Source organism: Electrophorus electricus, chromosome 3 (assembly GCF_041902795.1).
Source record: "Electrophorus electricus isolate QZ-2024a chromosome 3, ASM4190279v1, whole genome shotgun sequence".
In the NCBI taxonomy this organism is placed as follows: domain Eukaryota; kingdom Metazoa; phylum Chordata; class Actinopteri; order Gymnotiformes; family Gymnotidae; genus Electrophorus; species Electrophorus electricus.
The window spans coordinates 41,606,991-41,619,490 of NC_137499.1; the positions used below are offsets into that span (position 1 = coordinate 41,606,991).

Consider the following 12,500-nt stretch of genomic DNA (forward strand, 5'->3'; position numbering starts at 1 on the left):
GCAGCTGTGCAGTAACTGTGATAACTGAGGTTTAGTGGGGCAGCTGTGCAGTAACTGTGATAACTGTGAGGTTTAGTGGGGCAGCTGTGCAGTAACTGTGATAACTGTGAGGTTTAGTGGGGCAGCTGTGCAGTAACTGTGATAACTGTGAGGTTTAGTGGGGCAGCTGTGCAGTAACTGTGATAACTGAGGTTTAGTGGGGCAGCTGTGCAGTAACTGTGATAACTGTGAGGTTTAGTGGGGCAGCTGTGCTGTAACTGTGATAACTGTGAGGTTTAGTGGGGCAGCTGTGCAGTAACTGTGATAACTGTGAGGTTTAGTGGGGCAGCTGTGCTGTAAATGATAACTGAGGTTTAGTGGGGCAGCTGTGCAGTAACTGTGATAACTGAGGTTTAGCAGGGCAGCTGTGCAGTAACTGTGATAACTGTGAGGTTTAGTAGGGCAGCTGTGCTGTAACTGTGATAACTGTGATGTTTAGTTGGGGGGCTGTGCAGTAACTCTGATAACTGTGAGGTTTAGTTGGGGGGACTGCAGTATGTGTGATAACTGTGAGGTTTAGTGTGGTAGCTGTGCAGTAACTGTGATAACTGAGTTTTAGTACGGCAGCTGTACAGTAACTGATAACTGTGAGGTTTAGTAGGGCAGCTGTGCAGTAATTGTGATAAATGGGAGGTTTAGTTCAGCAGCTATGCAGTAACTGTGAGGTTTAGTAGGGGTGGCTGTGCAGTAACTGTGATAACTGTGAGGTTTATTAGAGCAGCTGTGCAATATCTGTGATAACTGTGAGGTTTAGTAGGGCAGCTATGCAGTAACTACTAACTGTGAGGTTTAGTAGGGCAGCTGTACAGTAACTGTGATAACTGTGAGGTTTAGTGGGGCAGCTGTGCAGTAACTGTGATAACTGTGAGGTTTATTAGGGGTGGTTTAGACTCCCCCTCACTAAACCTCACAGTTATCACAGTAACTGCACAGTCAGCAGTCTTCCAAAACAGCACAGCAGTGTACATCCTCAGTGTTTTTAAAAAATTAAGTGGTTAAGCTGTGTTGTGATTGTGGGACTGTACATTTGTCGAGCTGTTCTGTGATTGGTGGACTATGCATTTGCTGTTGAGCTGTGCAGTGATTGGTGGACTTTGCAGTTGTTGTTGAGCTATGTGGTGATTGGTGGACTGTGTATTTGTTGTTGAGCTGTGCGGTGACTGAGGGACTGTGTAAACAATTAGAGAGGAGTTTTTTGTGGCTTGTAACCTGTGAAATGTTGTCATTTGGAACTAAAGTGTTCACCCTATGGTATGTGTGTATGTGTTTTTCTGTGTGCTGAGTCCACGGAAAAATTCCTTGTGCAACTATAAAGAATATATCATATCGTATCATATATCATATCATATATCATATCATATCCTATCATATATCATATCGTATCATATATCATATCATATATCATATCGTATCATATATCATATCATATATCATATCATATCGTATCATATATCATATCATATCATCATATCATCATATCATATCATCATATCGTATCATACATCATATCATATCATATCATATCATATCATATACCATATCATATCATCATATCATATCATATACCATATCATATATCATATCATATCATATATCATATCATATATCATATCATATCGTATCATATATCATATCATATATCATATATCATATATCATATCATCATATCGTATCATATATCATATCATATCATATCATATCATCATATCATATCATCATATCATATCATCATATATCATATCATATCATATCATATCATATATCATATCATCATATCATATCATCATATCATATCATATATCATATCATCATATATCATATCATCATATCATATCATATCATCATATCATATCATATCATATCATATCATCATATCATCATATCATATCATATATCATATCATATCATATATCATATCATATATCATATATCATATCGTATCATATATCATATCGTATCATCATATCATATCATATCATATATCATATCATATCATCATATCATATCATATATCATATCATATCATATCATCATATCATATCATATATCATATCATATCATATCATCATATATCATATCATCATATCATATCATATCATCATATCATATCATATCATATCATATCATATCATATCATCATATCATATATCATATCATCATATCATATCATATATCATATCATCATATCATATCATATATCATATCATATATCATATCATATATCATATATCATCATATATCATCATATCGTATCATCATATCATATCATATCATATATCATATCGTATCATCATATCATATCATATATCATATCATCATATCATATCATATATCATATCATCATATCATATCATATATCATATCATATCATATCATATCATATCATATCATCATATATCATATCATCATATCATATCATATCATCATATCATATCATATATCATATCATATCATATATCATATCATATCATCATATCATATATCATATCATATCATATCATCATATATCATATCATCATATCATCATATCATATATCATATCATATCATATCATATCATCATATCATATATCATATCATCATATCATATCATATATCATATCATCATATCATATCATATATCATATCATATATCATATCATATATCATATATCATCATATATCATCATATCGTATCATCATATCATATCATATCATATATCATATCGTATCATCATATCATATCATATATCATATCATCATATCATATCATATATCATATCATCATATCATATCATATATCATATCATATCATATCATATCATATCATCATATATCATATCATCATATCATATCATATCATCATATCATATCATATATCATATCATCATATCATATCATCATATCATATATCATATCATCATATCATATCATATCATATATCATATCATCATATCATATCATATATCATATCATATCATATATCATATCATATATCATATCATATCATCATATCATATATCATATCATATCATATCATCATATATCATATCATCATATCATATCATCATATCATATCATATCATATCATATCATATCATATCATCATATCATATCATCATATCATATATCATATCATCATATCATATCATATATCATATCATCATATCATATCATATATCATATATCATATCATATCATCATATCATATCATATCATATCGTATCATCATATCATATCATATCATATATCATATCATATCATCATATCATATCATATCATATCATATCATCATCATATCATATCATATCATATCATATCATATCATCATATCATATCTTGATTTCTATTAAAATCTCCAGTAATATCAGTCAGTCATTATTTTTATTTTCACATTACCAAATGTACCAAGGAAGCCTGGAGGATGTCTGGGTGGGTGATGTTGGATAGTCGTTAGAGATGTCTGCTTTCCCTTCAGTGTAATAAAATATATTCAAAAGTGCTGTTTCCTCTAAACACCGTTGTGTAAGACACATCTTGCTGTGATAATACACGCTACCCTGCAGCTCTAATATTAGCACTTGGAACACAGAGAGAACACTGTGGTGGGGCTTGCCTCATTTAGAGTGACGTTATCATCACTGCCAAGCCACCATTCGAAAGATAGAAAGATAATAACCAACATAGAGTCTTCAACTCTTTGGCCTGTTGTAAAGGCTTTGTTAGCTAATGATCTAACATTAAGAAATTTCCACATATGGTTCTTTGGTTTGATTGACTGGCTTTGCTATAATCGAGTTGGATCTAACAGGGAGGTTGTTAGTGCTGTTCTGGATCTTACGACCACACCACTGGCTGCTACATAGTACCAGAATAGTAGACTGTGTCGCACCACTTGACTCCTCCCTTCTTAGGCGGTAGTGTAACACTGTATGCTGTGCTTCCTGGTCTGAGGTTAATGTTGGTCCATGTTGCGTGATTGATGGTGTGGAGTATGTTCAAATGCAGCAGTCGAGATCCAGAGGGATTGGGGTTGGGGTTGGCATGTACTCCATCTGTCTTATAAGGTTCACCACTTTTAAAATTGTCTATGAATTTCACTTTGAGGTGAGTGCAGGCAGAGGAGAGCCAGCTCTTTACCATAAGTAGACAGCTGAAGTGTCTGAAAGCTGAGGAGATAAACACCTAAGCAGGGATACGTTTACATAGTTCACGGAGGTGAATGAAATCCTCTTTTAATCAACGTTAATGTTTAATTAACCTGATTAATGTTTGTTGGTGTCTCGTGCACCACTCATTATCGTCAAGACTTCATTCATTATGGTCAAGACTTCATTCATTATTGGTCAATAGTGTTTGAGTAGTTGGTACCAGTGTGGAGTCCAAGTACCGTTCTTCATCCCTGATTGAGTTGAGCATGAAGATCCTGTCTTGGAGTTCTGCTACTTTTTGGATAGAGTGCACAAAAATAATTTGAAAAGTATAAAAAGTAAGAAGTAACTAACCTTAACCCCTAACCCTACCCTTAACCCCTACTCCTAACCAATGCCCCTAACCCCTACCCTAACCCCTAACCCCAAGCCCTAACCCCTAACCCCTAACCCAACCCCTAACCCCTACTCCTAACTCCTAACCCCTAACTCCTAACCCCTAACCCCAACCCCTAACCCCTAACCCCTACCCCAACCCCTAACCCCCAACTCCTACCCCTACTCCTAACCCCTACCCCAACCCCTACCCCAACCCCTAACCCCTACTTCTAACCCCTACCCCTACCCCCTACTCCTAACCCCTACCCCAACCCCTAACCCCTACCCCAACCCCCAACCCCTACCCCTACTCCTAACTCCTAACCCCTACTCCTAACCCCAACCCCCAACCCCTACCCCTACTCCTAACTCCTAACCCCTACCCCAACCCCTAACTCCCAACCCCAACCCCTAACCCCTACTCCTAACCCCTACCCCAACCCCTACCCCCTACTCCTAACCCCTACCCCAACCCCTAACCCCTACCCCTGACCCCTAACCCCTACTCCTGACCCCAACCCCCAACCCCTACCCCTACTCCTAACTCCTAACCCCTACTCCTAACCCCAACCCCCAACCCCTACCCCGACTCCTAACTCCTAACCCCTACCCCAACCCCTAACCCCTAACCCCTACTCCTAACCCCTACTCCTAACCCCAACCCCTACCCCCTACTCCTAACCCCTACTCCTAACCCTAGGAAGTAGTAGTAATCCTGCAATAAATTGTCTTTTGTGCAGCCTTTTTGATAAGAAATTAAATGTGTGAATTCTTCACTCAGATGTTTTTGTCTTTATTTATTTTTACAGTTACGCATGAAATCTACTTGTACTTTTTTTTGGGTCAAATTTGTTTCTTGTGAAGCCACATACCGATGCATAAGTGTGTAATGACACCTAGCACTAATAATAATAATAACTCCTAGTACTAATGTATGTGTGTACTAAGCAGGTCAAGTTTGATGTAATCCATGTGTAGCACTTTTATGATGGACACTGTCACGGGGATGAGTAGTACCTTTACGATGGACATTGTCACAGGGATGAGTAGTACCTTTACGATACACACTGTCACAGGGATGAGTAGTACCTTTACGATGGACACTGTCACAGGGATGAGTAGTACCTTTACGATGGTCACTATCACAGGGATGAGTAGTACCTTTACGATACACACTGTCACGGGGATGAGTAGTACCTTTACGATGGACACTGTCACAGGGATGAGTAGTACCTTTACGATACACACTGTCACAGGGATGAGTAGTACCTTTACAATGGACACTGTCACAGGGATGAGTAGTACCTTTACGATGGACACTGTCATGGGGATGAGTTGTACCTTTACGATGGTCACTGTCACAGGGATGAGTAGTACCTTTACGATACACACTGTCACGGGGATGAGTAGTACCTTTACGATGGACACTGTCACAGGGATGAGTAGTACATTTACGATGGTCACTATCACAGGGATGAGTAGTACCTTTACGATACACACTGTCACGGGGATGAGTAGTACCTTTACGATGGACACTGTCACAGGGATGAGTAGTACATTTACGATGGTCACTATCACAGGGATGAGTAGTACCTTTACGATACACACGGTCACAGGGATGAGTAGTACCTTTACGATGGACACTGTCACGGGGATGAGTAGTACCTTTACGATACACACCGTCACGGGGATGAGTAGTACCTTTCTGATACACACTGTCACAGTGTTGAGTAGTACCTTTACGATGGACACTGTCACGGGGATGCATGAGTGCAGGCATGCGTGTGTGTGTGAGAGCGAGAGAGAGATCAACAGTTCGGTAGTTTTTTGCACTTTTCGGTTTCTCTGTGTCATGTCAGAAACATCTGTCCAGTGTTCGGGCTCCACACATACTGCGGTTAGTTTTGACTGAAATATGTTTTTTTCTCCCTCTCTGTGTCTGTCTGTGACCCTCAGATTTTGCAACGCTTGTCTTCAGCAGTTCCTGCTCTAACACGGAACTGAAGACAAGAGGTAAGAGTGTGTGTGTGTGTGTGTGTGTGTTCAAGTTCAAGTTTGGTTTATTCGTCACATACATAGTCATACACAGTATAACTCGTAGTGAAATGGTGGAGAGTGCTCTGTCCAAACTGAGGAAAAGAAAACAGGGGTGCGTAGAGAAATATAGATATTCTCTATATGTGAAATATAGAGAAATATAGAGAATATCTATGTGTGTGTGTGTGTGTGTGTGTGTGTGTGTGTGTGTGTGTGTGTGTGTGTGTGTGTGTGTGTGTGTGTGTGTGTGTGTGTAGGTAGGAGTGTGTCTGTGTGAATTGAATAAGTGTCTCAGTGGTGAAGGTACTGGACTGGTAATCAGAAGGTCACCAGTTCAAGTCCCACCACTGCCAGGTTGCCACTGTTGGGCCCCTGAGCAAGACCCTTAACCCTCAGTTACTCAAGTTGTGTTCAGTCAGAATTGTAAGTTGCTTTGGATAAAAGTGTCTGATAAATGTAATGTCTGGAGTGTCTAACCGCACTATTCTAGAGTGCCCCTATAAGACAGGTGGTACCTACACTCACTCCAGCATGTAAGGAGTGAAAACATTCACTTCAAAGAGAATGTCTTGCATCTCATCGATCCACTCAGTCTGCCATTCATCTGTGAGTCCTGTTTCTCATTGGTTCACACACAATTACTCAAGTTGTATTCAGTCAAAATTGAGATATTAGGATCAAAGCATAAGTTGAATGTGTGTGTGAACATGTGTGTGTGAAAGTCACATATAGAAGGACTGTGAGATCATAGAGAAAACAAAGGGAAGTTCAGTACAATAGTGATGTGAACTCTGAATGACAGACAGACAAATGGAGAAAGAAGAGACTGATCCTAAATGATCCCCAGCTGTGTGTGTGTGCGTTCATGCCTGTGTGTGTGTGCACGTGAATTCATGCCTTTGTGTGTGTGTGTGTGTTTGTGTGCGTACATGCCTATGTGTGTGTGTGTGCACGTGCATTCATGCCACTGTGTGTGTGTGTTCATGCCTCTATGTCTCTCTGTGTATGTGCATTCATGCCTGTGTGTGTGTGTGTGTGTGTATATGCGTTAATGCCTGTGTGTGTGGGTGTCTAGTTACTGGAAACCAGCAGTTTGTGAGCTTCTTTGTGTTTGTGTGGGAGTGGTTGTGTTACTAGGAAAGTAAATGTATCATCAAGTGTGTGCCAAAAGGGTAAGCCTCATTTATCAGTCACAAAAACCATGAGTGATTTTACAGGAAGAGGTGGAGCCATGCGTGTGATTAACTTCCTTCTGTGCAGTTCCTGGCTTGATGGTTTCCTTTTTAAGTGGTCTGGACACTGTTTTTGGCACAGATCGGGCTTCCCCGAGCCACAATGTCTCATTGGGCAGGCCTGCCTGTGTCTCAGATGGATCTGAGGCTCAATTTGTGGCTCTTAGCTAACAGTCTGGGGAACCGAATGGACCAATGAGACACAGGACATTCTCTTTGAACTCCTTACTGCTTACATGCTGGAGTGAGTGTAGGTATCACCTGTCTTATAGGGGCACTCCAGAATAGTGCGGTTAGACACTCCAGACATTACATTTATCAGACACTTTTATCCAAAGCAACTTACAATTTTGACTGAACACAACTTGAGTAATTGAGGGTTAAGGGTCTTGCTCAGGGGCCCAACAGTGGCAACTTGGCAGTGGTGGGACTTGAACTGGCAGCCTTCTGATTACTAAACCAGTACCTTAACTTTGCATACACACTAAAATGGTCATCACACAGTGCGGAGGTTTGAAGGATAACACAGATTGTGCATGTCAGCAGCTGGACTGTAGACTGTACATGTTATTAACTGACTGGCTGATAAACATTTATTGATTATTAATGTTAGATATTTATTGATGGATGATGGATAAATCCAGACTTGTTGTTATGGGTGTTGTGAAACCCTTGCTGTAGGACTGAGCTACTGGTACTCTTCAGCAGCCTGTGTTTCCTACTTTAATGCACTGGCTTTAAGCTTCTTTATACTTGGGTTGCATTTGCTGAGTCCATGGCATTGACGTTGAACATGTTCAAAGGTTCATACTGTTCCACCATCAGAATGTCAGGATCTAGTCTGGAGCTAGGGTTAGTGTTAGGGTTAGGGGTTAGAGTTAGGGTCAGGGTTAGGGTTAGGGTTAGGTTCTGGAGCTAGGGTTAGTGTTAGGGTTAGGGGTTAGAGTTAGGGTCAGGGTTAGGGTTAGGGTTAGGTTCTGGAGCTAGGGTTAGTGTTAGGGTTAGGGGTTAGAGTTAGGTTCAGGGTTAGGGTTAGGATTAGGGTCTGGAGCTAGGGTTAGTGTTAGGGTTAGGGGTTAGAGTTAGGGTCAGGGTTAGGGTTAGGATTAGGGTCTGGAGCTAGGGTTAGTGTTAGGGTTAGGGGTTAGAGTTAGGGTCAAGGTTAGGGTTAGGGTTAGGATCTGGAGCTAGGGTTAGTGTTAGGGTTAGGGGTTAGAGTTAGGGTCAGGGTTAGGGTTAGGATTAGGGTCTGGAGCTAGGGTTAGTGTTAGGGTTAGGGGTTAGAGTTAGGGTTAGGGTTAGGATCTGGAGGTAAGGTTAGTGTTATGTTAGGGGTTAGAGATAGAGTTAGCGTTAGGATTAGGTTCTGGAGCTAGGGTTAGGGGTTAGAGTCACAGCAGGGGGGCAGGGTGGTGGTGGGAGGAGTCACAGCAGGGGGTGGGGGGAGGAGTCACAGCGGGGAGCATCTGGGGGTGGTGGGAGGAGTCACCGCAGCTGAGACAGATTGAAGCTCAGTAACATCATTACATCAGGGCTGGGTGAACCTCAGCAGAAAGATGATTAATTAATCGATGAATAGATTATTAGGCACGTCCAGGTATGAGGGTGTGTAAATTAGGGAACTATAATGTGCAACTATAACTATAATGTGCAAAGGAAAGAGCCAGAAGGAACCACAGGCAAGAGGCATCCTGGAACATCAGCACTCTGCTGCTCTCAGTCAACAAACATGAGTGAGAAAAGAGAGATGAAGTGACAGTATCATCACATCCCAGTTTACCAGAACTCTCAGTGCCCCGGACCCCCTGATTTACACCTTTACCTCAGATGGGAAGTAGTTTATAAAATGCCTGACTGTACAGAGGTTTAAATACTGAGACTGTGTCTGAGTCTGGAACATTTACAGGAAGGTTATTCCATAGTGGGAATGGTATAGGAAAAGGCTTCACCCCTGTGGTAGATTTTCTTATTCAGATACAGTTATGATATTTATGGCTGGGGTATGACTATGATACAACTATGATAGTTATGATATAGTTATGATGGTTATGATACAGTTGTGATACAGTTATGATAGTTATGATATTTATGGCTGGGGTATGACTATGATACAGCTATGATAGTTATGATACAGTTATGACAGTTATGATACAGTTATGATAGCTATGATAGTTATGATAGTTATGATACAGTTATGATACAGTTATGATACAGTTATGATAGTTATGATATTTATGGCTGGGGTATGACTATGATACAGCTATGATAGTTATGATACAGTTATGATACAGTTATGATAGTTATGATACAGTTGTGATACAGTTATGATAGTTATGATATTTATGGCTGGGGTATGACTATGATACAGCTATGATAGTTATGATACAGTTATGACAGTTATGATACAGTTATGATAGCTATGATAGTTATGATAGTTATGATACAGTTATGATACAGTTGTGATACAGTTATGATAGTTATGATATTTATGGCTGGGGTATGACTATGCTACAGTTATGATACTGCTGATAGTTATGGTACAGTTATGATAGTTATGATAGAGTTATGATATTTATGGATAGGGTATGACTATGAACAGTTATGATATTTATGATACAGTTATGATAGTTATGATAGAGTTATGATAGTTATGATACAGTTATGATATTTATGGCTAGGGTATGGCTATGATACAGTTATGATAGTTGTGATACAGTTGTGATAGTTCTGATAGTTATGATACAGTTATGATATTTATGGATAGGGTATGGCTATGATACAGTTATGATAGTTATGATACAGTTATGATAGTTGTGATACAGTTGTGATATTTATGGCTGGGGTATGACTATGATACAGTTATGATAGTTATGATAAAGTTATGATACAGTTATGATAGTTGTGATACAGTTGTGATAGTTCTGATAGTTATGATACAGTTATGATATTTATGGATAGGGTATGGCTATGATACAGTTATGATAGTTATGATACAGTTATGATAGTTATGATATAGTTATGATATTTATGGCTAGGGTATGACTATGATACAGTTCTGATAGTTATGATACACTTGTGATAGTTCTGATAGTTATAATACAGTTTTTGGCTAGGGTATGACTATGATACAGTTCTGATAGTTATGATACACTTGTGATAGTTCTGATAGTTATAATACAGTTTTTGGCTAGGGTATGACTATGATACAGTTCTGATAGTTATGATACACTTGTGATAGTTCTGATAGTTATAATACAGTTTTTGGCTAGGGTATGACTATGATACAGTTCTGATAGTTGTGATACAGTTGTGATACAGTTCTGATGGGCTTTGAAACACAAGGATTATGTCCTTTCATCTCGCCTCCATATCCAGGCTCACCAGGGTTGTCCTTTCTGCTGCTGTAACTGAACTCTTTTGTCCGTGGTCTGATGTTTTCTAATGACCTCATTTTAACTAAACATCCCTATTGTCATTCCACTTCCTGTTTGTTGAGGTTGTTTTATCCTTTGTCATTTCTCTTAGAGATTTTCTTATGTTCAGAGGACAAACATGTTTAAAACCTAATCACTGGATCACTGGATCACTGGATCCCACAGCACACAAATGAGTTCTTTTCACTGTTATTTTGAGACATGAAAAGCAGAATGATAGCAGCAGAATGAGTGACCACAGGCGCTGGAGAAGCGTTGGCATGGAAACAGAAATTGGGGAAGTGGAGAAATGACACTTCACTGTGTCGATAGTTGAGTATGTGGGAGAGGGAGGAGCCAAGGTGGGCCATCACTCTGTGGGAGAGGGAGGAGCTAAGGTGGGCCGTCACTTTGTGAGAGAGGGAGGAGCCAAGGTGGGCTGTCACTCTGTAGGAGAGGGAGGAGCCAAGGTGGGCCGTCACTCTGTGGGAGAGGAGGAGCCAAGGTGGGCTGTCACTCTGGGAGAGGAGGAGCCAAGGTGGGCCGTTACTCTGTGGGAGAGGGAGGAGCCAAGGTGGGCTGTCACTCTGTGGGAGAGGGAGGAGCCAAGGTGGGCCGTCACTCTGTGGGAGAGGAGGAGCCAAGGTGGGCTGTCACTCTGTGGGAGAGGGAGGAGCCAAGGTGGGCTGTCACTCTGTGGGAGAGGAGGAGCCAAGGTGGGCCGTTACTCTGTGGGAGAGAGAGGAGCCAAGGTGGGCTGTCACTCTGTGGGAGAGGAGGAGCCAAGGTGGGCCGTTACTCTGTGGGAGAGAGAGGAGCCAAGGTGGGCCGTTACTCTGTGGGAGAGAGAGGAGCCAAGGTGGGCTGTCACTCTGAGGGAGAGGGAGGAGCTAAGGTGGGCCGTCACTTTGCCCTGTCAGGGCTGGCCATTGGCTCTAATTGGTTTGCATGAAGGTCACGTGTCATCATTGTGAAATCGGAAACGTTCTGAAAAAAATGTTAACAGGAACATCCAAAACAACAAATGTATTTTTTATTGTCTATTTTTATTTAATTTTTATTTCTGTATTTTTTGGTAAATGTTTTCTCTCTCTCTCTCCCTCCCTGCTCGTTCTTCAGATGGCGGTGTGGATCCAGGCACAGCAGTTACAGGGTGACGCTCTGCACCAGATGCAGTCCCTCTATGGTCACCACTTCCCCATCGAGGTGCGACACTACCTGTCCCAGTGGATCGAAGGGCAACTCTGGTACGTCTCTCGGCATGGGGCCCAA

At 40.5% G+C, this 12,500-nt stretch overlaps 1 protein-coding gene across 3 annotated transcripts in view; it reads left to right on the forward strand.

Annotated features, from left to right (window-relative positions):
- The window catches only part of stat5a (signal transducer and activator of transcription 5a), a 73,787-nt gene that overhangs the window by 26,669 nt on the left and 34,618 nt on the right, over positions 1-12,500 (forward strand). For 2 of the 3 annotated variants that reach the window (XM_035527872.2, XM_081711658.1), the window contains one exon: positions 12,348-12,475. In XM_035527872.2, the coding sequence (XP_035383765.1) occupies positions 12,348-12,475 (128 nt within the window). Of the gene's footprint in view, positions 1-6,502; positions 6,560-12,347; positions 12,476-12,500 lie in introns of those variants that run through there. The other variant, XM_035527867.2, reaches the window with a different exon arrangement.